Genomic DNA, 27,958 nt, shown 5'->3' on the forward strand with positions numbered 1-27,958 from the left:
TACCATTGTCTTCCCCAGTCATCTACACTTTACCCTCCAGGAAACTGCGTACTCATTTTACCGACCTCGGAAGGATGGAAGGCTGATCGAACCACCACCTACTCCTCCTCAAATTTTTGCTGTGAGGTAAATTTCTCCACACCACTTCCCAGGATGTTACATGAACACAGCATGACCACTTACCAAATGATCAGCTTTCCATAGGACTGTTCATATTTACACTGAGGGACAGTGAACATGTGTAGACGGGGGGAAATTGCACCCAGTAGCCTTGAATTTACAGGCATTCAATAAAATTTGTGACTTGCGCTTAGACACAATCAGAATCCTGCATTAGCAGGGATTCCCAATCGCACAGACAATACTAACCTGTCTATACTTCTATACATGTGGCCTCTGCTCACAAGTCTTAGCAAACAGGCACACTCCAGATTATCTTGTGAGCAGCCATATGCTGTGTAGTAAGACAGTTCTCTGTATTTTCCTATACAGAGTAGAAATTTATCACTTCCATGTCCTCCTCGCACACACCTCTCTCTCTCTCTCTCTCTCTCTCTCTCACACACACACACACACACACACACACACACACACAGATTTCTTATGTGAGGTATAGTGATACACGTGAGGTAAAATTCTATTTTATCACTTAGCAAGATGTTACATGAGGGGAACTCAGACGAACATTTGCCACGTGGTCAGTTTACCATGGCAAGCGATCATCTTGTGGTGAGGCGGATGTTATCACTCCCCCAGCTTCCCCAGATTTCTCATGAGGTGCAAAAGAGCTGTTAAACTCCTACATGCGGAGTCTGGTTCATGCCAAAAAGACGAGATGTATGTCTGAAGGCAGGTCTGAAAAGGCCTGGATATTTTAAAAAAACGAACGCAAACTCTCTGCCCGAAGAAATCACCAAAGGTTATATTGACACGTGCCTTACTAAATTGTTATTTAATAATAATAACTGCGCTTATATACCGCTCTTCTAGACATATTCATGCCGCATCCAGAGCGGTGAACAAGTTAGTGTTTATCCCCACAATACATCTGGGGAGCTGGGGCTGAGAGGAGTGGCTGACCCAAGGCCACCTACTGAGCTCATGGCAGTAGTGGGATTCGAACCAGGAGAGTGCTGATTCGTAGTCAAACCACTTAACCACTGTGAGACAGATGGTTCACAAGTGATACCTGGAGCACTGGAGGAGCACTAGATTGTGCCTGCTCATCCCACCTCTATGTGCATTTAGTACAGGGGCGGCGCCAGGGTTTCTGGTGCCCACAGCTGCCCCTATGTACAAGCGCACCCCCCGTACTGCATGATGACGTCACTGCGTGATGCCGTCGTCATGCAGCAAGCCAGTCCCATTGGCTGGCGGGTGGCTGGGATGGCGCGCGGAGGCTGCCTGCGCTCCCAGTCAGGCGCGGCGGGTGGCTGGGGAGGTTCTGCACGCTGCCCCAGACGCCTGCCGTGCCTGGCTCACAGCTGCTGCACCTGGCCGGGGGCGTGTGTTGGTGGTGGTGGTGGCAGCGGCGCGGGGTTGGCTGGCTGCAGCAGCTGCAGGACAGGCACGCCAGCTCCGTGGTGCGTGCCTCCGCCCCCGGCACCTCCTCCAGCACCCTTCGGTGCCTCAGTGCCTGCAGCACCCGCCTCACCGCCTCAATGGTGGCGCCGGCCCTGATTCAGTATTACTTCTGAATACTTCTGAATAACATTCTCCCTGATACGCTGTCTTTCGCCATGCAGAGATTTCCTCCCCCATATAAGCCTTTGATTTCAACCTGCAGACTGGATAGAATGATCCAAGAACAGCTTTACCACCTCCTCTTCAGTTGTTTGTGTGAACTATGCCTCAGATTAGCAAGTAGTTCATGCAGTTTTATAGTTGCTACCGATAAAACTGTTTTCTGCGTTCCACCTTTATAGCAAAGTTAGCACTTGCTAAATGACTGCCTGCATTTATTCAATAGTGTCAGTTCTCTAGCCTTAAATAAGATGTGTGAACGTATTATGTCCCTCTGACACGGAAATTAAACCAAAGACATCTTTCCAATGAATTTAAAACCTGGTCAAGACGATGCCTTCCACTGTTTTTTTTAAAAAAACCGGAGTTGTATTCCGCCACGCAACAAGGCTTTTAAATAAAAGAATTTCATGGCATCCGACTTAGCGTGCAGAAGTTAGGCCTCACTTGGTTTTCTTAAGCCCTGTTCACAAGTTACTGTGATTCAACGCACGTACGATCTGTTGTACACTGTACACTTGATTGTTCATTATATGTGCATTGAGCAATTCTTGTGTTACATTCAAGGGATGTAGAGCAGAGAGTGGAACTTAAGCTGCACATTTATCCAGGTACTGGTCCCTGGTTTCGTTTGTAAAGTGAAGATGCATTGGGTCTGTCTTACCAACAGATTTATACACGTACATGCAGGATATACTTGCATTCACTGTAACTTGTGAACTAGTCTTAAAGGCCCGAAAAAGTAGCCCAGCCAGAGTGGTCCAGATTGTGAAGACAGGCGTTCAGGGGATGTTCCCTTTGCCACACAGAGCTTTTCATACTCGGTTTCCATTCTATATTTAACAAATCATATATTTTTCTAAATTTACAACAGACAAGCTTTACCATGGATCCCCTCCAAGCTACACATGAAGAACTGAATTCTCCTGTCATGTTGTGGCATGGATTTTGCCAAACCAGTTGGAATCTACATGCGTCTAGGGACATGTGAAAAATTCCCATTTATTTTCAAGGATATTACTTCATTACTATGAATTGGCATCAGTAGAGTTTCAAACATTTTTGCAGATATGCAATTCCTGCAACGGTCAGTTCTCCCAATGTCTGCTTCTGTGAATAGAGATGGGCACAAATTGGGGGGGAAATGAACCATGCGGTTCGTGGTTTGCCACGTTTCACAAACCACAAACTTTCACAAACCTGCCCCGGTTTGTGAACCAGTTCACTTGGTTTGTGAAAAATGGCACTTCCGGGTCAGCAGAAGGTCACTTCCAGGTCAGCAGAAGGTCTGCAGAAAACCCATCCCCCGATGGCTAGGAAACTGACTGATCAGCGCCAGGCTGTCTGCAGTGACGAACCGAAAAATGAACCAAACGAACCGGCCTAAAGTTCCTGGCAGTTCATCAGAAATGGGCTCTGACGAATTACCGGTTCGTGAACCCTGAACCGGCCCGGTTTGTGCCAAACTTAGGTTTGTATTTAGGTTCATGCCCATCTCTAGTTGTGTATTATGTACACAATCAGCTTAAATGCATATTGTTCTATGTTCAGAAGCACAATCTCTCTTTTTCGTATATTGGAGATCAAATCATTGTTGTACATTGGATATGCAACTGGCTTAACTGGTGATCATTTCCTATTTAAAAACATAATCTTTCTAGGCAGTATAATGGCAACTACTACATCATTGCTGTGTACCGCATGCATGACTTCTTCTAATTGTACACTATGCACAATTAAGCCACAACGTTCAAATCCAGTCCCTTCCCCTTTGTCCTGCATCTTCACGCAGTTTCTTCCTCTCCTATTCATCTACCTCAGGCTAAGTTTGCAACATTGCCAGTCCAAGCAAATGCAATTCCCCCACATCCTCATGCTCCCACAGAATGTAGCTCCATATTTAGGGAAACGTGGCATTACCACAAAGCATTTTAAAAGATCCTTTGGTCCAATACACTGTCTCATTAAAAGCTGTCATCTTACAATTATTTAGAGCAAACGATTGTCAAAAACACAGCCTCCTGCAGGAATGAGTTCACATGAAAACTCTTACCCTACACAGCCTTACACTTCGCTTTCAGACATTGTCTATGTGTTACAGCTACCTCAGAAAAGAATGCTCTTCTTGGCTTCTTCTATATACACAGTTACTTGCTAAGGCAACAGAAGCAGCTGGTTTCTGGTTCACAAGCACCTCAACTACTGTACAAAAATCTCCATTTGCCTTTCCTTTATCCTCTTCGTGGCCATCTGTTTACGTTAACCATGACCGCAGCCATCTAACCAGATACGCTCTCAGGATGAAACCAAAGTTCCGTACGGCAAAACATCATCGCTTTGACGTCTCCGTCAGCTAAATCTTCTTCTTTGACGTCACCATCATCTCTGAAGAAATGCTTGGCAGAATTCTACACACTACAGAGAGGGCCCTCAGAAGCTTATAAAAAAACGGCACTTTTTTTTAAAAAAAGGCAACTGAATAACTGAAGGGCTTTAGGTTGCATTTAAGTGTGAATTGAACAGATTGGATTCAAGGTAGGAAAAATCAAAACCTTAGCCACTTTACATATGAAGACAATTCGCTCCCTTGGCTTCTTCTCAGAGCAGGGGGGAAAAACATTTGAACCGTGTGCCTCCAAGGCTGCGTGTGAAAGTTAAAGGCCCTGGAGGTGGTGAACAGAGGCCCTCAGCCATGGCTGGCAGTCCAGAAAGGCTGTACCTCCAATGCAGGCCTAAACCTTATGCTTTGGTTAAGGGCTCCCCCCCCCACCCCCGGCAGGCAGAATACTGTATTAAAGGTTTCCAGTGTAGACGATGCAGGGGCTGTTCTCCTCACAGAGCTCAAGCTGCACACTCGAGGCAAACCATCGTTTGGCACATCCCAGGCTATAGTTGAGAGTGGTCCGGTAAATGTTCTTGGCATGTTTGGGGAAGATGATGGTTGTGCTCTGGAACCGGAGGGGCTTCTGGCGCGGCTCGAAGATGAGTTGAGACTTGTAGTTCCGCCACGTGCAATTGGGGGCAGCGATGACCGTCTCGCTGTAGGTGGTGACGGTGGGGATCGGGCAATAGAACACGTCGTCCTTGTAATGTCGCTCAGAGCCGTATTTTACCTCGGAGTTGCACCTACACACACACACACAAGCGGCACAAAGTCACACAAGCACATGCTTTTTGGGGTTTGCTGTTATAATTTAATCCTAACCCACCCCAACTTCATGGCAGGTAATGCAAGAATGACATCTAATCAAAAACATAAATGAACATACGAAGCTGCCTTATACTTAGGCAGATCGCTGGGCTATCAAGGTCTATCTTTTTATACACCCTCCAAAGCACTTATTGTTTGTCTCATGGTGTTTCTGAGCAATATGTTGGGTTTCATACAAACTGTAAAGAACCTCCCTCTCTGCTTAGGTATATTGCAATTCTCTAAGCAAATTTTCTTTTTCCTTTGTTAATATTATATTTGAAAACTGGTAGTATATTATAAGCTATCTGTTTTTTCTTGTATTATAGTTGACTTTAATATTGTGTAATTTGTTTTCCTGTTTACGCATTGTATGTTGTTTTTTTAAAGTTAATAAAAAGTTTATTTTAAAAAAAAAAAGTCTATCTTTTCTTCCCTGACCTACAGGTAGGACGGCCAAGTCCCTTCACCCTCTGAGCGGGAGGTGGGAGACCTGGCACTCACCTTTGTTGATGTCTTCATACTGCTCCTGAGCTGCACGATGACATCACTTCTGGGAAGTGACGTCACCATGCAAGGCATCACTCCGCCCCTGGGAGTACTCCCGTGCTCAGCAGCAGGCCGATTTTGGCCTCAAACAGGTCCAATATGGAGTGCGAGAGTGCTGCCGGGAGGACTCTGGAGAGCTTCTGTGCCTCACAGTGGGTCAATCAATCAATCAATCAATCAATCAATCAATCAATCAATCAATCAATCAATCAATCGACTGACTGACTGACTGACTTATATCGTATTTGTATTCCGCCCTCCCCGCAAGCAGGCTCAGGGCGGATAACAAACTTAAAATCATTTAAAAACATTCCATATTAAAACATTAAAACATCATATAAAAATAGCAGCACTCTTTGCCTGGCAGCAGCAGTACAACCATTAACGAACAATACAGCAGTACAACTAGATATAGCAGCACAGTAACAGCAGCTGAAAAACAAACAGGGGTGGGCAGCTTTCACAAGGAGGGGGGGTAGATGTTACATCCTCCGGCCAGCGGAGGCCCGACCTCAGCCATGAGCCTGACGGAACAACTCTGTCTTACAGGCCCGGCGGAAAGATAGTAAATCCTGCCAGGCCCTGGTCTCAGTAGACAGAACGTTCCACCAGGTAGGAGCCAGGACCGAGAAAGCCCTGGCTCTAGTCGAGGTGAGGCAGGCCTCCTTGGGGCCAGGGACCGATAACAATTGTTTTTCTCCTGATCGGATGGTCCTTCAGGGAATATACAGGGAGAGAGAGTCCCTCAAATTTAGGCTCCAAACAGGCCTGATTTGGCCTATTTGGGGCCCAAATCAGCCCACTACAGAGCAGGGGAGTGCTTGGGAGTGCGTCCCAAGAGGCGGGTTCCCCCGCCTTTCCCCCCCCCCCGCCAGCCAGGTAAGTAGTGGCGGGGTGTGGAGGGTGGGGGGGACCAGTAACGCTTCCTACAGGTGTTCCCCAGAGTCTCAGACACTACAGCCACTTCTCCCTGCATGTTGTGGTTGCAAACTGGAAAAAAAAGAGCCAGTGTGTGTCCAGGATACACAAAACTCCCATCATACATGTGATACAAAGTCCCTGTGTTGTTCTCCCATAATCATAAGGATTTTGTATCGTATAATTGGACCCTTGTATCCAGGGCTTTTTTTCTGGGGAAAGAGGTGGTGGAACTCAGTGGGTTGCCCTCGGAGAAAATGGTCACATGACTGGTGGCCCCGCCCCCTGGTCTCCAGACAGGGGGGAGTTTAGATTGCCCTCCGTGCTGCTGAGCGGCACGGAGGGCAATCTCAACTCCCCTCTGGCTGGAGATCAGGGGGCGGGGCCACCAGCCATGTGACCATTTTCAAGAGGTTCCGGAACTCCGTTCCCCCGTGTTCCCCCTGAAAAAAAGCCCTGCTTGTATCTCTCCCTCCCTAGCATTCTAAAAAGTTATCTTAACCCGGCAGGGATTCCACAAATCACCATCTAGATGCATCTTTTATGCATATTTTTTATTGCACGCCCAATTTGAACCAGCAGCCTTTACAGACCGTGAAAGGCAGCCTTGCCTTCAAAGGAGCTGGAGGATCCAGCATGCCTCACCGCCAGGTTGCCGTAGGGGCTTTGCATGGTTTGCTGCTTCCAGATCTTTGAGGCGCAACCAGCAGCAGCTGAGGAATTTGCAGCCCTGTGTATGAAAAGATTAAACGCTGGGTGTGGCGCGCAGCATTTGCCAACACCCCGGAGGAGGCTTGGCCCACAGAACGGCACACGTAACACGATCTGCTTTAATGAGTTTTACATCACTGGGCTTGTAGGCCAGCAGGCTGTTGGGTGCAAAGAAGAGAGGCCTTCAAAAGCCGTTGGAAAAACATCCTTGCTGGTCATGGCTGGCTTCTTTGAGATTTCTCAGGCTACCTTTCAAAGATGAGTCCTGTTTACATTGCACTGGGAGGTAACAGGTGGAATAGCAGTAATGGCACCTGCAGTGTGCAGTGGCACATCATGCTCCCTTGGATAACACAGTATTCCATTCCAGGGCAAAACCCGAGAGAGCTATTTTACGATTTTTATCAAAACTCTTTTGGCCTCCCTTGAAATTCCCTTTATTTTATTTTTCTCAAGCAGAAAGCCTTCAAATTCATCTTTAAATTTTACCTCTAGGCAAGATTTGGTGGCTGTTTCCACACGTCTTCCCCTCCCGTAAAATAGCGCAAAACTCACGGAACCATTTTCCAGCATGACTTCACTTCGTGATGCATTTTCTGACGTCATCGCACCATGAAGCAAAGTCTCATTGGAAAATCGCGCCATGAAGGCACGTCTGTTGTGTATTGACAAGCTGAACAGAAACCCTCATTATATACACAGAAACCCCGCCCCAATGATAGCCAGCAACCCATAAGAACGTGTATGTTAGAATGCCATCATTTGCATAAACTATATACAATGTAGTGTGCAGGCAGGCCACTGATTGGTCTTTATTTGAGAGGACTGATTGGCTGCTGCCCCCGGAAAGTAACCAATGAGGATGCATATGAATGTACCCAATGAGGATTAAGTGCAGGCAACGTAACCAATGAGAATGAAGTGCGTTAGGAACCCTGACATAACCTGAAGCTAACAGTGCATAACATTCAATACAGTAATTACCTGAGAGGCCTTGTTTGGCCTCGCTCAGCCCAATACGCAACACCCCTCCCCTGTTCCCAAAGGCTGGGGAAGGTGAATCAGAATACATTGGAGGCCTGGCCAAGCCCTAGTTCAACCCAATACATAATAGCGTCGTTCCGTAAGTTTTGCACTATTTTGCGGGAGGAGAAGACGTGTGAAAACGGCCAATGTCAAATGAGTCCTGTTACCGCTGATTCACCGGATAGCTTCTCCTGATACAGGATAAGAGTCTGATGATACAACTATTGTCTAGTTCAAGTGAAGTGCTAGGTCTGGCCAGCTCCAAGGAAAAGAGACAGCAGACATACCTAACTGCAGGCCCTTCCAGGATCACAAGCACCCCAAAAGGCGGAAGGAGAGGGGTGTGTCCCTTAACACAGGGGGAATCAAACCAATGGGGTGTGAACTGAGTAGACAAGAAGCAAGTACAACTTCCTGCATTCCATTAGGGTGGATCAAAGCAACTGTGGTGGGGTTCTTCATGCGTTGCTACAAGGCAGGGGTGAGGGAGTAGATTGTAGTCAACAGCCTTGGAGGAGCAGTGGCTTAGCATAGTTTGAATGCCTAAGCCCAGCAGATATCCCATCACAGAAAGCTCCTGTTTCATCAATTTTTACCCCATCTTTCTTCCAAGTATCTCAACAAGGTGTGTATGGAGATTATCCTTGAGAGACAAGTTTAGGCTGAAGGGCACGTTTAGACCAAGATCGCCCAGAAAGTTTTGTGGCTAAACAGAAATCTGAACTCGGCTCTCCCGTCTGAATCAACATGCAACCTGCTATGCCACACAGCCGCCGATCACACCTAATGTTACAATCTTGTGTAGTCGCTCTTGCGAGCAGTTCATTTGGTCTCTTCGATAAACATGCAGGGAAGCAGGTGTCATTAATAACGTTGAGCATTTTCATTGTTTCAGCCACGGTCTTCAAGAGATCTCATGCACCTTACAGAGATAAATCACCACCATGCTTGCGCTCCTGGCCCAAAAAAGTTTCAAGGATCCGCCCGATGAACTACAACTGTTCTGGGTGCAAGATTCCACAGCAAGTCCGTAAATTTTCAGGGCAAAGACCACAACCGTTGTGAGCTGGGCTAAGACCATTAACTCTTGAGACCTGACGATTCTCCAGCGGGCAGTAATTCTCTGCCTCAAATCTGAGACGAATTCAATGTGAGATCTACGCGGCAACCTCTTCATCCTCCTCCTCCGCTCTCTCCTATTTGTCTCTTTAAAAAATTTCAGCTGCCCTCCTCCCTAACTGCAGCTAAAACACCCTTCAGCCCAGTCGTAGACACTGATATGTCTTTTGCAGGGGTGAAAACACCATACAGGAAATGCTAAAGAAAATTTGTTATGTTACCTTATTTCTTGTGCCGGTTCAGGGTTGACCTCAATGCTTTCACCAAAAAACACAGGATACATCCGAGGCCTCATTTCTGGTGCGGAGGCATTCAGAAGAAGGTAAGGGATCTACAAGCAGACAAAGGGGGGAATCGAGAGTTTAAGAGTTTGCAAGATCACAGAATGTTTACTGTAGATCCTAGGGTGGGTTTTTGAAGCAGAATCAAGACAGAACAAAGGCTGGAAGCAGCAGTTGGGATTAACGTAGGGTGTGTGCACCTTATACACACATTCCATTTCCAGAATTAAACACGTGTGAACCCAGCCAACACGAGGTCTGAATGCTTGAAGAACGCTTCAAACAAAATTCACACAACTAGTGAAATAGGGTTGCCAGTTCCCCGCTGGGGGTGGGGAATTCCCCACTCCCACCCTCCAACCCCACTTACCTGGCCGGCTGGGGGAAAGGTGGGGGAATGCTAGGGTTCCCAGGTGCCCACCAGGGCAGGCAAATTCCCAGGGATTTGAACCTCACAGATATCAGTGGGAGGTAGCAAGCCCCCCAGAGGTTGCCTGCTGTGCATGTGCTTCCAGAAGTGACGTTGCGCCAGCCATGGGAGCATTCCTGAGCTTCGTTTAGGGCTGATTTGGGCCCTAAATGAGCCGAATCGGCCCCGTGTAGAGTGCAGGAGCATTCATGTGGCCTGCACAGTGATGTCACTTCCGAAAGTGACATCACTGCATCAGCCCTGAGGCACGCATGCGCATTGGGCATGTGCAAAGACCTCCACAAAGGTGACTGCCAGACCTCTGGCCTCCCACCTTGGGGGTGGGAGTGAAAGCAATGAGGTTGATCTAAGTTTGCTTTTGAAACATATTTGTGGAAATTTTGTTTGTTGTTTAACCTTGTCTTCGGCCTTTATTCCCACTCAAGTCACCTTAAACTTTTACCTCAGGAGCGATCTGGTCACAACCAATACATTCTTTTCCCACTCACACAGAGCTTCATGCATTCTCTACTTTACCCAGGCCTTTTTATCTAACTAAAGGCAAAAATCAGGGGATAAATCAAAGCAGCATAGGACAGAATCAATGGGGGGAAAGTGTGCTGAAAACCCCTAAGACAGAATTAGATCCTTTCAGGCTTCCACACAGTTTGCCTGACTTAAACAGAATGAATATTTTCCCTCAGTACTCTGACCGTAAACTGCAGTTCACTCCACCCCCCGGGAAACAGCTGCTTGTTCAATCCCATCTCATTTCATTTCCTCATCCAATCCCCTTCCTTCTCCCTTCAGCACTTCTAACACAGTAATCATGTAATTCAAACCCCACATTAATACACATAAATAAAACACAAACTTATTTACATGCAAAACATTTCAATACTGATCTGGTCTTTCGTGTCCTTCATCTCGTGGATCGGGGGTGGGGGGAGTCACTGGATGGGGTAGACCCTGCACGCATAACTCCTTGGCGACTCTCAAGGGATAAACCCTCAGTACAAGACAGCTAAATCGAACCTCCTTGTTCAGAGGCAGTGTACCTTTTTGCTGTGCACAAACAATGGGGGGAGGGGTTGCTTTCATTCCTATGAGCATTTCAGAAGCATGTGGCTGCCCCGTTCCTCCAGAAACAGAATCTGGCCTGGGCGAACATCTGCTCAGGTTACGTTGCATTTATTCACAAGACCCAGTTCTAGTGGATTCCACCTAGGATTGCTAGGTCCAGGTTGAGAAATCCTGGAGATTTGGGCGGGTACAGCCTACAGAGGGCAGGGTCTGGGGAAGGGAGGGACTACAGCAGGGCGTAATGCCATATTGTCCACCCTCCAAAGCAGCCATCTTCTCCAGGGGAACTGATCTTTGTAGCCTGGAGATCAGTTGTAATTCTGGGAGGCTGGCAACCCTAATTCCACCCGTTCAGCAAATCCAAAAAAAGCATTTGAGGCCTGCAGTAGCTTTTGGAGCCTTCTCTCTCTCAGATAAAGGCTTGGCTTTCTGTACCATCCTCTCCTGGCTGCTCACCTCCCACCTCCCCAGTTTACATTCTAATGGCCATCGGTCGTTTTTTTTCTTTTTCCAAAAGACCTGCAAGGAGGCAAACCAAACTTAACCGCAGGCTTCCCTCCAGCTGAGCTCAGCAAATAAGCCCTTCCCTGTTCCACAGATGTTTCTGGGTTTTCACTGCATCAATGAAAACCGTATGGCACGGTCTACGGCTGGCCCAGGAGAGCAAATTTTTTGACGTGGTTGAGATTAATCGTTGCCTTTTGCTGTCTTCATTCTGAACAGACGTTCTGGGCTCCCAGGTCTTTAACAAGAACAAGATACGGGCAACACGTATGGGGCAGACCTCAAGTCTGTAAATGGAGACTCTCTGCTAAGGGTAAAGAGGTTTGCGGCATGCAAGATGGGCACCTAAGGTCTTCCTAGTCCTGCATTATTCCTAAAAGCAGCCGTTTAGATGCCTCTGGGCATTATTAGCAGGGTGTTAATATGCAGGCCTCCTCTATTCCCGGCACTGGCCAAGAACAAGGCATTGCTAATTGGGGTCCCAGGTATCTTACTATAAGCTGTTGAAGCCGGGATCAGGAGGCCTGCTCTTTCCTGCACTTCAGTGCCACCCGAGTGGGTGGCCAATGACGGTATTGCAGTTACCAGCTCAGCGGTGACACAAAGGGATCAAAAGGGTACCGCCAAGATCTATACATAGTAACATTCATTCATAGCGTTCCACTTGCACTGTGCATCAGCGCACCGCTGGACACTTGCTACCCAGCTCAACTAACAGCTTGCCTCCAAGCCGATAAGCCCAGAGGCCAGCTGACATTCCAAGGTACACTGCCTCAATATGCAGAGGTTCCAACTACCTCTCATGTCTAAACGCAGCTGCTTGATTTATCTTCCCTTAATTTGTCTAACCCCCATAGCAGTGAATAATGTCCTGTAAACAAAACTAACATGCTCGGGATAAAGGTGGCCATTATTAAAACATACGCATCCCATATACTAGTTTTTCTGTATGAAAGGCCATTTTTATATAGGAAAGTAGCCACACCTTTGATTTCTAGTCTAAGCAGCACATTCCGGCATCAGACACTGCTTGATCATGTCATACCTGCTTCTAAGAAGCTTACTTCCAAGTAAGTCCTACTGGCATCTGCGAGGCATACTGTAAATGCTCCGATCCAGACTTTTTGTCTATATGAGACATCTGACATGTGAAGAACACGTGTCAGGAGATGCAATGGTATCCGGGAAGGGTAGTTTAAAAAGAGCTGGCGGAAGGCAAAGGCCTTGCATTGGAGTTGTGTGAAGGGGCTGTGAAATGCCAGAAGGGAAACTTCAACCCATTATAACCTCTCAAGGTCCAAGCCTGGCTCTAGAAGGCAGCTCCAGCCCATTTCCATTCCTCACTGCCCTCTGGTTGCAATCCCACACAGTTTTAGACTGGAGAGGTGAAACTGACAGAGCCTTCAGGGAGGCGAAGATGAAATTAACAAACCCTCTGAGGAGTGATCTCTGCAGGCTCTATCTTTTTAAACTATACTTCCCGGCTAACATTGTGTCTCCCTACATTTGACAAATGCATCAAAGTGTCTCATGCAGAGAACCTCTGAGTGCACAAAGTTTATACACAAAAATTGCCCAACTCCCTTGATGGGATGAAAGCAACCTCTACAAGCATCAAAGCACCTCCATTGCCAACAAATTCCTAAATCGGCACCTGTGTTTGGAACAGGGAATTGTTAACCCTCCTGCTCCATCTTTTCCTACCATATTTCTAACAGCTGCTTTTGAGATTTTGCCAGAAGCGTTTTTTTTCTTTACAATTGCACATTCAGCCCGTTTTTAATCAACATGTTCTGCCCTGCAATTATCAACAACAGCTGGTATGCATAAAATGTTATGGAAAACAGTTATCTGATGTGCCTCTCATATCCTACCCTAAAGGGAACGGAAGTTTTGCATAGTTCTGACCTGCTTTCAACCCTGCAGCTAGAAGTACAAGGATGCACCACTCTTTTTGTAACTAACAAGCAGCTCAGTCATCTTAAACTGGTGTCTTTATCAACATAAAATCTTTAGTAAGTTGGTTAACTGGTGTATTAACTGGTGGCATTTAGAATTTGGGGAGCTCATGTATTTGCTGAGGCTAGTCTCTGGTTTTATCGTAGCAAGAGAATGAAGACAGAAAACACTAAAATTGTCTTTTCTTTTGACAAGGGGTGGTTGCTTAAATTTACAAGGCAAGAAACACATTTCCTTCAGAATCTCCAAAAAGATGCTTTTGCTGAGGTTCTGGTAATATGGCTATTGAATCAATTAATCCTTTAAAAGCCAAATAGTAAAGTTAGATTAATTAATTAAAAACCTGAAAAGGTGCAGCATTTTAAAACTGTCGGTCGTTTTTAACACATGGATTTACAAAAAGAAGGAAATGAGTACCGTATTAGAAGAGGCAATCCCCCCTTTTCCTTTATGCAAGAGAAGGCTTCTAATGCCACACTGTCACCTGAAACTAGAACATACTTTTTTCCAGCAGTGTTGCTTTTACTTATATGCAGATATAATCAATGAACTAATAGCTAAAATACATACAATTAACAAATTCAGGTAGCTAACCAGGTGAGAAACCTGTTGGAATGCTTTAACCAACTTGGAACCCAAATGAATGAACTCTGTACGTCTAGGCTTTCCTTTAACCATTTTATAGGACAGTAGTTTAAGAAAAGCTAATAGGAGCTGTCAAAATCTCTTTTTTATATTATCTGCATGACTGGAAAACGCTCCATTAAAACATTAACAAGTAACAACAGTAATAACAACAACATTCAATTTATATACTGCCCTTCAGGATAATTTAACGCTCACTCAGAGTGGTTTACAAAGTATGTTATTATTGTATTGTCGAAGGCTTTCACAGCCGGAGAACGATGGTTGTTGTGGATTTTCCGGGCTGTATAGCTGTGGTCTTGGCATTGTAGTTCCTGATGTTTCGCCAGCAGCTGTGACTGACATCTTCAGAGGTGTAGCACCAAAGGCAGAGATCTCTCAGTGTCACAGTTATTATTATCCTCACAACAAAACACCCTATGAGGTGGATGGGGCTGAGAGAGCTCTAGAAGAGCTGTGACTGACCCAATTACAATATCTCTGGCAATAATCTGAGGGCATTGTAACATACTCTGAGAGATGTATTGTCGAAGGCTTTCACGGCCGGAGAACGATGGTTGTTGTGGATTTTCCGGGCTGTACAGCCGTGGTCTTGGCATTGTAGTTCCTGACGTTTCGCCAGCAGCTGTGGCTGGCATCTTCAGAGATGTAGCACCAAACACCTTTTGGTGCTACACCTCTGAAGATGCCAGTCACAGCTGCTGGTGAAACGTCAGGAACTACAATGCCAAGACCACGGCTATACAGCCCGGAAAATCCACAACAACCAAACTCTAAGAGATTTCCCCCTGCCCCCCAAAACCAGAAAATTTATTTCCAAACTCAGTTTGGACTCATTAGTTAGTTTTTAGAGGTGTACGCATATGTCAAAACTCGCCAGGATCATACCTGGAGTTCCACGGCCTCTGGGCTAGTGCCTTTTGGAGTAAGCCATTTGGGTTACTGTGTGTGTGTGTGTGGGATTTATTTATTCACTTCATTTATACCCCATCTTTCACCCCAATGTGGAGACCAAAAGTAACGTATACAATTCTCCTTTCCACCATTTTATTCTCTCAACTCTGTGAGGTGTGTTTGGTTGTGCGTGACTCGCCCAAAGCCACCCATCAAGCTTCCCTAGCAAAGCGAGGATTCGAACTTGGTTCTCCCAGATCCTAGTACAACACTCAGACCACCACAGCTCACTGGAAGAAGATAATATTGCTTTTCTAGGCCTCAATACATTCCTACCACCAAAGCCTTTGTTACCCTGGCAGGCCAATAGTTCCTCTTGACCTGGCTTGTGTCTTTGCCTGAGCAGCGGGTTCTGAGGGCCATGATTTTGAGAGGTTAGTCTCATGAAAGCCCACTGAAATCAACGAGGACTGAGGACGCTGAACTCAGATGGTGGTTCTGGCCTTGAGCTACAAGCCTGCTCCATTATCCCTCCCCCCTCCCCCCCATGCTTCCTGATTCCCACATTCTGTTCTCCTGACAGACGATGAGGCTTTCTACACGAGACATCTTACACAGGGATGCTCAAGTGTAGGGAGACACAATGTTAGCCAGGGGCATAGTTTAAAAAGACACAGCCGGCAGAGATCACTCCTCAGAGGGTTTGTTAATTTCATCTTTGTCTCCAAGAAGAAGAGGTGAAATTGACAGAGTCTTTGGGGAGCCGAAGATGAAATTAACAAACCCTCTGAGAAGCGCTCTCCACTGGCTCTGTCTTTAAACTACCCTCACGTAAAGAGGTAACGTCTTTTAAAACTACGCTTCCTGGCTAACATTGCATCTCCCTATACTTAAGCGTCCTTGTGTAAGATGTCTCGGGGAGAGGGGACTCTATCTGGCTAGCTTGGCTTGCCCGATTTCAGGGGCTGTGTTCAAACTGTCCACAAACCAGCCCCCCCTCCAAGTATGAAATGCGACTAATAATTTACAGCCAAATAAAAACAACAAAATAAAGACATTGCAGAGAGCAGCAAAGCAACCATGGAAAACGAAAAACCACAGCTAGCGATTCCGGTTAAAAGCTCAGGCATTTTAGCCTGAGGTCTAACAATCATCCTAGTGCCAGTCTGCCTAGAAAGGGCACCCAACAATCAGGATACCACGGCTGGTTTTGTAACGAAGCAAGGCAATGTGGTGGCCCCCATCACCACCTCCGCTGCCTCAGCTCAGGAGCCAGAACATCGGACGTGCCTTCCTTTCCCCTTTCCCCAGGTTCCTTTATTATTTAGAAAATTAACATGCCATTTCTCCAGAGACCTGCTTGAGGCAGATCACAAAATAAACCATGATGAAATTTTTTTAAAAGCATAAAATCATTAACAAACCATAAACAACCCAGCCATTAAAAGCCAAGTTACAGCACGTGTGCACAGAAACCCTTGAAACATTTCACAGCCTAAAATTACCCTTGTAAAACAGTCCTCGGGCTAGAAGCGGACCTTAAAAGCAATTTTAAAAGGTCCAAACACCTTTGTTAAAATCCTGGGTAAAGACAAATGTTTTTTGCCTGGCACCTAAAAAATCAAATAGCGTAGGCACCAGGCAAGCCTCAAGAGGAAGGGCATTTCAAAGGTGAGGGGCCACCACTGAAAATGCCGGCTTGCCACCCATCTCAGATAGCAGGGCTCAGACACAGTGCAGTTTCTCTAACTTTAGAGAGTTTGGAAAGCCCTACTGGACATATACAGCCTCCAACACGGATTAAAGCTCCATCGGGAACAAAAGAGGGACTGTCCATTTGTGGGTCTAGCTTTTGAGCATGGTCTGAATGAGGCCTCAGGCAGCACCCATTATTGAGCCAACAGGGTGCCACCACAGAAAAGGCTGTCACTTTGCAAGGCACCAGCTAAATTTACACAGACGGGGGTCACTCAAAGACAAAAACTCACTTGATCTGCATCTCAAGTGAAGACTTAAACTGATCCGGCTGCAACCCGGGGGCTTGCTTTCCTGGCTGTTTAGCTTTTAGCCAGCTCCAGACCCTGCGTTTGCACTAGCCGTCCACCCAAATCTGGTTGCTATCCTGCTGGAACTTTTCCTTCAGTTCATACATAGTTGGCTGCCTGCGGCCCGGCCAACACTCGCAGATCAGTACGTTCCCCAGACTTTTGCTCACTCTTTCCTGCCAGAAACTGTCTTCTTCCATTAAAAAAAAAAGAAGAAGAAATCTGGACTTTGGTGTGGCAGCTGCAGAACAGGGAAATGTCAAGCGGGGAAGGCTAGTATATGCACGCTTTCATTTACGAGCACGTGCTGAGTCGCTGGAGAGAAGCCACTGTCAGGGCCCAAAGATACACAGACACTGTTTACAGCCATGCTGTCATCCACACGTACCCTTCTCACTGAAAAACAGGAAAATGCCCATTTTGGACTGTGCCAGTGAATAATGCCCATCAATTAATTCATGCCTACATTGGTTGGAAAAGGGGGAAAGGACTGGGAAAGAACCTGAGTTTTCCTTTTGCTCTCAAGAAACACTGCGAACAGAACAGAAGCCGGGCAAGTCATCTGACCTTTTCAGCACAGGGCAGAGAGTCTATCTATCTATCTATCTATCTATCTATCTATCTATCTATCTATCTATCTATCTATCTATCTATCTATCTATCTATCTATCTATCTATCTATCTATCTATCTATCTATCTATCTATCTATCTATCTATATCACTCATACCCTGCCTTACTTAGAAACAGGGACCCAAAGTAGCTTACATTGTTCTCCTCTCCTACATTTTATCCTCAGAAGAGCCCTGTGGGGTAGGTTAGAACGAGAGTATGTGATTGGCCCAAGGTCACCCAGCAAGCTTCCATGGAGGAGTATGGATTTGAACCTGGGTCTCTCAGATTCTAGTCCAGCGCTCCAACCACTACCCCACACTGGCTCACTGGCATGACTGAAAAGGAAATGTCATTAATTTTATTAACCATTTTAAGATGTAACAGATTGAGATATGTGACAGACGGAGTTTAGTAGTTTTTCTTTGATTTGACTAAAGATTTCTTTGCCGCTTGTCTCCCAACATGGGACCTAAGGTAATTTACAAACCAACTACAAATCCAAAATATCTGTTAAATACACAAAATAACAAAATAAAACTAAACAGCTGCTTAAATTTGGTCCAACAGCACCTAGAATGCCATAAAGTGAGCAACTACAGAGAACCAGAAAGGGAAAAATAGGAACTTACACTGCAGAAGCCCAACAAATAGAAAAACGGGTTCTGTCTAGCCTCTAAAAGACAACAGAGAAGGTGCTGGGCAGATCTTCTATGGGAAGGCAGAAAAATTCCTTTTCCTGGAGTGAAACCTCAGAAGGCAGAGGCAGCCAGAAAGAGGACCTCTGAAGATCAGCTCTGCAGGCAGGTTCACATAGAATCTTTGAGATCCTCAGTTTCAAACTATTTCAGGATTTCAAGGTCAAAGCCAGCCCTCTTGTAAGTTGCAGGGCTTCAATAAACTATTGAATGCAGCCGCCCAGAGAAGCTTCCTATTGCCTAAAGCATCTTAGCAGATGTTTGGCCAACTTTTTCTTAAAGATTCCCAAGAAAATTGATACCCCCAAACACTTGCTTGTAAATCACTTGGTCACCTATGACAACTATGAACTATTTCTAGACGACCAGGCATGTAAACTTAACCAAACTTGGCTCCATTTATTTTACGCTGCAAATGGTTAGTTTAGAGAAACGGGATTAGTAAACATTTTTAAGAGCTAGTAACTTTCCAAAACCATAGATATGGCAATTTAAATATCCTGTTTGGTTTCCTAACTTAATTTGTCGTCCCCCCCCCCATCCTGCCACCTTTCCGTTTACTGTATCTTCTGCTTGTTCGTTTGTTGTTGCAGATTGTCCGGAGATTCTGACTTTCTCCCCCCATAAGAACGTGGCACAGCCAAAACATGAAATGAAGCGCCTGCACTGGGACAGAAGCAGGGCAGCTACCGACAAGCCACCAGAAGGAAATAACACCTTTTCTTGCCCCCTTTAATTCTAAGACTAGTAGCATACCTTTAATAGCTCTCTGGACCTTTACCAGTTGATCTGTGAGCACAGCGCATGAAAAAGGGGAAAGGACATTCCATCCAGCTGAGAGTCTATAAGAAGTCCGGGTAGCAGACTGCAAGTTTTTGAATTTGGGCTTTGGCTAGTCTGGATAGCATGCGCACACACACACACATATACATACACACACACACTCTGTACATATATATATATATATATATATATATATATATATATATATATATATATATATATATATATATATATATATATATATATATATATATATATATATGTATATATATAAAAAAGCAAAGCTGCCACCAGCTTTTTCAACAACCACAAACAGACGAAGGCCTGAAATTCTAGCAACGCAGTGGTCTCTTGTGCCAGAGCCGTGTATATTCCTGGCCAAAAAAAAAAATATCCATGTCCTATGCCAAGGAATCTGAACTCCAAGCCAAGGAGAAACAAATGCACCACTCAGAATAAATTATGGAAAGCAAGCAAATTTTCATAAAGTTACTTATAATGGATAATGTATTCTTGTTGGCTTTTTTTTTTCAAGATTTGACTTGTTTTGGCACAGATGGAGGGGAGGCACAGGATGAGGGCAGGGAATAAACATCTGTGCCAGGCATAGAAATTCCACCCCTGACCACTGGAAGCGTGCCAAGAGCCCCTCTAGTTCCTGACTGCTCAGCAGAATTCCACAATCATGAGGGCCAGAAACTTTTTTTCAACCCAAAGGAAATCAAGATTCTAACATTTCCCCCTGACTTGAGCGGTGTATACTGATGCTTCTGCAGACATGCTTGGGACACAGAGTCTGAAAAGATGGTATGTGCCACATTTGGAACTGGCCACCATGATCTCGCCTGACTTCTTCTCAAAGAATTCCCAGTTGCATCTCTGCACAACCCCACTCTCCCTGTTACAAGTTGTGTTGCATCAGTCACACACAAAACTGTGAAGCTATAGGCAAAAGGCCGCATTCGGCGACCAACTAAAGTTTAATGAACACGGGATTGTCAGCAGAGCTCATAGTCCCCAACAGCTGCGATATTCATGTCTTGTTTGAGTGTGAAACTGCTCGATTATCATGAGTATGCTGAGAAAAAAAAAACTAAACTGAGGAATGTCAAATCCAGCTCTTGAAGACCTGCCCAGTTGTGTGATGCAATTTTGTTGTGTAGCAGCATGGGTGTAGATCCATGTCAGAAGGGAGGATAGTTAAGCCTAAAAAACTCACTCTTGTCACCTGGGAAGGATGGTCTCGCATTCCAAAATGGGTGGGGTGACAGCAACAGCAACAGCCCTGTTAATTATTGGCAGGAATCCTGGCCATATTTTCTCTCTCTTTCAGTTCCTGGATTCCAAACTGTAGAACCGCTTTAAAATTACACAGGCATTGTGTGTTTGTGGGTCCCCAAATTTTCTGGGCCTTTCTGTCTCTGTGAAAGACACAGATGTCTCTTTAAAAGGTTTAAAACGAGGACAGAAAAGCTGCGCCAATAAAAAAAAGCTCTTTCACACAAGAGTGAGTTGTAAGAGGAATCTTCAAAACACTTGACCACGAGAATGTCTGAAAGGGGTGACAGAAGAGATGGGGCAGACACATCTTACAATTCCCCCCCACGTCAGCTGCTAATCTGAGGAACAAAAGCACATTGCTTCTGCATCCAGAGGAAGATGGGGAGAAAGGCAGAGAAGATCGATGCTTTCCATGAATAACATCCTGTAATTTTTTAAAACTGGAATATAATGTAAGCTCTTGGTCCTTATGGAGAACTATGGAAGAAATACTTCTTGATACATTGCAGAGTTATTGTAAGGAATGCTCTGCCACAAGATGTCGGGGTGGTGGTTGGCTTAGATGGCCTTAAAAGAGGATTAGAAAGAGGAGAAAACCATAAATGGCTATTAGGCAAAATGGCTCCCCCACTTGCAGAGCTTCAAAGGATGGGTACTGATTTGCGGATAGGGCAGGGACAAAAACCGTGAGACAGAGGCAGGTTCTCCGGGACATGCTAGGCTGCGTTCATGCTGGCCAATGCTGGAAGTACTTCTACGCCCGTTTGCCATCACCTAGCACTAGGCACAGCAGTAGCTAAGAAGGAACCGTGCACGGCACATTTCCTGGCACTCTATATTTGCATACTGCAGATTGTTGCAGAGTTCTGCCTCCCCAAGTTCCTCCGCCCCATTCTCTTAGGCATGCTTTCTGAGTCAGCATCTAAGAGTCTCTCTGGGTTGTAAAACAGTAAAAAGTCCAGTAGCACCTTTAAGACTAACCCAACTTTATTGAGGCATAAGCTTTCGAGAGCCACAGCTCTCTTCATCAAGATGCATTGTCAGCTTTTGAGAACCACAGCTCTCTTTGTCAGATGTATTGTCAGCTTTCGAGAACCACAGCTCTCTTTGTCAGATGCATCTGACAATGCATCTGACGAAGAGAGCTGTGGTTCTAAAGGTGCTACTGGACTTTTTACTATTTTGCAACTACAGACTAACACGGCTAACTCCTCTGGATCTCTGGGTTGCGACTCTCAGGTTGCCACCTGGATAATAATACTACACACAAGACATTCACAAGCAGCCCTTCTTGGGGGGGGGGGGTGATATTCACAGGGCTGAGCAAAGCCACGCAATCCCCCCATGCCTTGGTTTCAGGCCAAGGCCCATGGGAGCAGCAAAGAGTGTAAAAAAACCAGAAAGTGGTTTGAAGACTTGATGCTGTTAGCGTAGTGAGGGGCGTGTGTGTTTTGTTCTAAAAATCTAAGCAGGTTTCAGCTTGCTCAATGCCTGCACGGGACAGATTTCTAGCAAGCCCCCTAGAAACTGCTCTGACTGTCTTGAAGGACGCACAACAGTTAAACATGTAAGTTAGTAGACAAAAGCTACCTGCATCCTTTCCAAGCTTTTAGTTGCCCTCCACTGTTAGTCCTGCCTCCATAGCCACAAGGACCAAAAACCTACTTTAACATTTATTTATTTGTTCATTTACACCTTGCCTTTCTGCCCAATGGGTCTCCAAAACAGCAGACATTGTTTTCCTCTCTTCTATCTTCACAACCACCCTGTGAGGCAGGTTAGGCCAAGACTGTGACTGGCCCAAGGGCACCCACTGAGCTTCCACGGCAGAGTGGGAATTTGAACCTGGATCGCCGAGATCCTAGTCCAACACTCGAACCACTGCACCACACTGGAACGCTCAGGTTGTCAGGTCTTATGAATCCACACAAATCTGACGAAAGGAGCTTTAATTCTCGAAAGCTTCTACCTTGGAAATGTGGTTGGTCTTTAAGGTGCTGTTGGACACGGATCTTGCTATACAAACCCACAGGATATCCTCCACCTATTTTTTTTCTTTGTTAGCTGTTAAAAGTGCTCAGTGGACGTTGTTGAGAAATTCTGGTCAGCTGTACTTAAACGCATCGAACAAATCACAAGATGTGAAATTCCCCTAAAACCTCAACTAGTTTGGCTTAATCTTCGGTCAGATCAGGACCTACCTGGAGGGCCGAGCGATTTAATAGCCTCATTATTAGCCGCAGCGAAGGCTACTATAACCAGGGCTTTTTTTCAGCTGGAACGCGGGGGAACGGAGTTCCGGAACCTCTTGAAAATGGTCACATGGCTGGTGGCCCCGCCCCCTGATCTCCAGACAGAGGGGAGTTTAGATTGCCCTCCACGGAAGGCAATCTCAACTCCCCTCTGTCTGGCGATCAGGGGGTGGGGCTACCAGCCATGTGACCATTTTCTCCGAGGGCAACCCACTGAGTTCCACCACCCCTTTCCCCAGAAAAAAACCCCTGACTATAACTACCCCATGGAAAAACCCCAAGCCCCCTTCCATCAGAACATGGTATAACAAAATCTGGGACTACTTTTTCATGGAGAAAATAACGTCAGTAAGTCTCCAATCAAACTTCTGGGAAGACTGGCTACCAGTTCTGGGCTATATGCTTAGCCAAGATACCAAACCATGCACACCATATCCAGCCTGCTCCTTTCAGTTTTTGAGACTTACTTCAAGACACGGAATATCCTCCCAAACTCGGTCTGCGGATACTTCAGTAATGTATCTCCTACAGACATTCCTACCTGTGTATATGCTCGACTGTTCGTTTCACTTAATTCATTTTGGCTTTCTTGTTATATTGTAAAGAGGGGTTTGAAATGTTGCGTATTAACTTTGTACAAAAACAAAAATGTTCAAAAATAAAAAGTTTTTAAAAAAGTGCTCAGTAGCTCTGATCGATTTACAGTAACTGTGTTTTGCTGTTTATTGTAAGGGAAACCTCTGTCCATAAGGCAGGGAGGGAATCTTTTGCGCTCCAAAGTAATCCCATTTTTCTGAGCTTCCCTCCCCCAAAGCAAATTTCCTGTATTATTTATATATATATTTGCATAATCATTCCTTATTGGTTTGTCTAACTGGTTTGTCTAAAATGAGGGCAATCATTTAAATGAGATACTTAATCACTTAAATACTTAATCGCCTAAATGGGTACTTAACTGGGAGAGGAAAGGGTAAGGCAGGGAAATGCAGAGTGCAAAAAATGCCTACGTCCAATTTCCAACCACGTGGTGCCAGATGCAGGTTGTGCATGTCCTCATATGCTGGAAATATGCCCCACAGCAGAGAACAGCATGCATGAGCTAGGCTAGGCCACTCCAGGTGGGGGAATCGCGTTCTGCAACCCTAAGGACTAGAAAGCGCTCCGCCCCCTTTTAAGAATAATGAAAGGTGAGATTTTTCAGGACGTCAATGCCACATTCTGCAAGTTTTCCTGGGGTGTTGTGGCATATCCATGACCTTATCCGTTAACCTCAATGGAACATACTTCCAGGCAGGGCTTTTTTTCTGGGAAAAGAGGTGGTGGAACTCAGTGGGTTGCCCTCGGAGAAAATGGTCACATGGCTGGTGGTCCCGCCCCCTGATCTCCAGACAGAGGGGAGTTTAGATCGCCCTCCACAAGGGCAATCTAAACTCCCCTCTGTCTGGAGATCAGGGGGCGGGGCCACCGGCCATGTGGCCATTTTCAAGAGCTTCCAGAACTCCGTTCCACCGCGTTCCAGCTGAAAAAAAGCCCTGCTTCCAGGTTAAGGAAATAAGAAAGGTCTTATCAGCTTCATAAGACAATATCCTTCAAACACATATGCTGTTGTGCAGGGCTGGGAAACATTTCCTATCCTTAGGAATCCCATTCCAACCATCATGTGCCAACTCTATACAGAAGTAAATAAATATTCAAGTTCCTAGGGACCAGCGTTGTATTTCTAGGTGCTGTAGCAACCAGACCCCTGGGAAATCAGGCCCCTGGGAATTTTTCCAATCCTGCTACTCAGTTTTCAAATGAATGAAATGCTTCTCTAATTTATCCCTTAATGGTTCATATGTGCACAAAAACCCTCCAGAAAAATGCACCTTTTACACTCTTAAGATATTATTGCCTTCCTAACTTAGTCTGTTCTGCTTGAACAGGAGCTGCTGAAGTCTGCTTGATAATTTTTTTGTTTTATTATGCAAATTGTATCTTGGTATCAGGTTGGAGCACTCTACTAACTATACATGCAACGCAGGTCACTACACAGTCACTTCTTCGGTCACCTGGGGTAAGTAAAAACCATCTCCAGGCAATCAGGCAGGAAACGGGATTCTTTTTCTTTTAGGTTATCAGTTCACTACAAATGTGTATATGTTGGTAGGCTGCCTAGTAAACACTGCTATGTTGGAAATTTTGTAGACATGGCAGATAGTCCTAAACAGGTGTACTCAGATTCCTACTCAAGTTTAATCTCAGGAAAATCTCCTTAGTATCGTGTGGTTAATTTTGTCAGGCAGATCAAAGATGATACCGGTTAGTGAGCCACCTCTGTTAACACAGCAAGCTGCTGAGCTGCAAAGAATTCTTAGTGCATCTGTGCCGAAGCTTAAATTGTAGAAGGCAGTAGCCACCCAAGAATGGGTCGATATTTCCAAGGAGGGCTTTCCCCCAAACATGACAGTGCTAGATTGGTGCAAATGATCTCATTCTCTCTCACACGCACTCCCCAGTTCTTGAAAATCCTGCCTTGAACAAATAAAACTTACCACTCTCCCCTCTTTGGCATCCTTTCTGTGCCCATGTCCAGGGAGATCTGCGGCTGAGCTGCTGCCCCCGGCTCTGTTTTCAATGATGCCTGGAGACAAGGAGTAAAAAGGGGGGCTGGGGCTGGGGGGCAGCCCAGAATCCGGGCTATCCAGCAAACCCTCCCGGTTCTTCTCCTTCAGGCTTTCTTCCATTCCTTGCAAGTGCAGGTGACCCACCATGACTGGGGGGGGAGTGAGGGCGAAGGCAGCCAAGCTGATGAAAATCCACCTCCTCTTGTAGGGAGGCGAGCAGAGCAGGGGGTGCGAAGGGGTCTGCAATCAGCCCTTGTTCTTCCAGTTCTGACCGGCACCTTCCGTTGCTGTCCCGTTTAGCTCCAGCTGCTGGAAGAGGAAGAGACAGAAGGTATAAGGAAGAGGCGTTTCCCCACTGATACTGATAAATTCAGGTGAGGAAACGGAGGGAGTGGGGAATCAAAGGAGCAATAAAGGACCAGCGGTGTCTTTAAAACTAGCTGATTTCGTGGAGTGCAGCCCATTTCATCCAATGCATGAAGTATATCCTTCGCTGGCAGGCAGCCTGTTATGACAAAGAAAGAAACTAGAGTCTTGCGGCACCTGAAGGACTGACTGACTGAGCATGGTCCGGAGGGTCCACGGACTAAAAGAGCCACCCGCCTGCATCCAGCTTTCGCTTGGACGCTAAGACAGCCTGCAAGAAGTGGGCAACTGTTTGCATGCAGGTGTTTCTGTACATTGCTAAAGTTGCAAGCCGAGAGCCAAAGAATTATGTTAAGCCACAAGATTTTTTTTAAAAAAAATCCCTTTGCCTATTTCTCTCCGCAGAAGTAGTTAAAGAAGCCCTTTGTGGCAGGTGTGCCTCTGCCAAGTACCCTCCTGTGCCATATCACGAACTATTTTTGAAGGAGTTCAGTTTTCCAAAGAGGTTTGCCATTCAGCACTGGAAGATGAAGGCTGCCATCAGAGAAAGGCAACAAAGTCCACAGCCTCTCTTTCTGATGAACAGCCCGAACCCTCGGCCTGTTTGCTCCAAAGTAAGCCCTCGTTTCAAGTCACTGCATGGAGCAGAAATATTCAAATCTACTTTAGGCTCCAAGCAGATCAGGGCTGACTCTCCTAAAACCGGCATCTGTGGGGGGGGGGTGGATATCGCTCCACAAACATCCGTTTCAGGTAGGTAGCCCAGCCAGAGCAGGATTTGGGTCCAGCGGTACCTCAGTGACGGACAGGGCATGAGCGTTCAAGAGTCAAAGCTCTCTTCTTCAGATACGAGAATCTGCAGAAGGGAGCTTTGGCTCAGGAAAACCTCCACCTTTGAAAAATCTTGGTCTCTGGAAACATCAAAGAGTCCTTTTGAAATCTGAAAAGCCGCACATGTGATTCGACATCCATACAATCGTCCCCGACAGAAAACATTCAACACCTCTGACGGCTCTTTCTGCCAAGGAAAGAGCAAGAATCCAGCAACCCCTATAAGGCTAACAAAATTTGGGGTAGGGTAGGAGCTTTCATAGGGTAGAGATACATACCTGAAGAAGTGAGCTGTGACTCTTGAAAGCTCATATCCTACCGCAAACGTTGCTAGTCTTAGAGGTGCTACTGGACGCTTGCTCTTTTCTATCTGAAGAAGTGAGCTGTGACTCTTGAAAGCTCCTACCCTACCACAAACGTTGCTAGTCTTAGAGGTGCTACTGGACTCCTGCTCTTTTCTACTGCTGCAGACAGACTAAGGCGGCTACCCATCTTGCTCTACTGCCAAGGAAAAGCACAAACGTCCTGCTTATGGATGGGGAAATGCACACGAGAGAGGGGGGCACCTGGCACGGGTTTCTGAAGGGGGGGGGGGTCTTACTGACCCTTCCCTTCTCAGCAGCCTCCGGACCCTTCCCTCGCCCCTCGGCCGTCCCTTTCCGCTGCGCCCCAGCCCCCGGCCAGCCCCCCGGGGCCCTCACCCCGCAGGGCGCCCCCCGCCGCCCCCGCCCGCCACGCGCGCCCCCCGCCCAGGACGCGCGCGGCGCTCTCCAAAGCGCTCCGGAGGCGACGCGGCGCGGCCCCGGCTGCGGGGCTCCCTCCCGGCGCAGCGCTCGCCCTTCGGGGGCCTTCCCGGGCGGGCGGGCGGAGGAGCTCCGCTCGGCTGCCCGCCTCTCCCCGGGCTGCGCTGGCGTTGCGCCGGCCCCGCCGAGGCCCCTCGGAGACGGCGGAGGCGCCGGGGAAGGGGCGCGCCGGACGCTCCGAGGCTGGGCGGCCCGCCCGAGGGGCCGCGGGAGAGACCCCCACCCGCCCCCCGCGCCCCGGCCCCGAGACGCGCATTTACGTTTCGCGCCGAGCGCCCGCCCGCCTGCCCGCCTGCCTGGCTCCGCGGCGCGCCTGGGGCTCCCCGGCCGGGACGGAGCGCTGCGCGCGGGCGGCGAGAGCGAGCCCGAGTGAGGCGGCGGCGGCCGTGGCTCCTGCGCCTCTCGCTGCCGCCTGGCCGCGCTCCAGCTCCGGCCGCCAGGGAGAGCTTCGCCCGGCCTCCGCGCCAGACCCCGCCTCCGTCTCTCCGCCTCTCCCCGGGCCGCCGGCCCTGCTGCCTGCCCGCCCCGAGCGCCGCCAGCCCGGGGCCCGCGGGCGGCTGCAGGGCACGGCGGGCGGGGACGGGCCGGGGCTGCCTTGCGCCGCTTTCCAGGTTCGCGCTCATGGCCCTGGGGGAAGGGGGCGGCTCTTCG

At 47.0% G+C, this 27,958-nt stretch overlaps 1 protein-coding gene across 1 annotated transcript; it reads right to left on the reverse strand.

Annotated features, from left to right (window-relative positions):
• Window positions 1-1,519: 1,519 nt before the first annotated feature.
• On the reverse strand, window positions 1,520-27,692 carry RFLNA (refilin A). The gene is made up of 4 exons (XM_054996982.1): window positions 27,568-27,692; window positions 25,236-25,616; window positions 9,478-9,587; window positions 1,520-4,869 (listed from the first exon to the last, which is right to left on the reverse strand). Exons 2-4 carry the CDS (start codon window positions 25,452-25,454, stop codon window positions 4,536-4,538), a joined length of 663 nt encoding a protein of 220 aa, XP_054852957.1. The 5' UTR covers window positions 25,455-25,616; window positions 27,568-27,692; the 3' UTR covers window positions 1,520-4,535.
• Between the last annotated feature and the right edge of the window lie 266 nt (window positions 27,693-27,958).

Source organism: Eublepharis macularius, chromosome 13 (assembly GCF_028583425.1).
Source record: "Eublepharis macularius isolate TG4126 chromosome 13, MPM_Emac_v1.0, whole genome shotgun sequence".
NCBI lineage: Eukaryota > Metazoa > Chordata > Lepidosauria > Squamata > Eublepharidae > Eublepharis > Eublepharis macularius.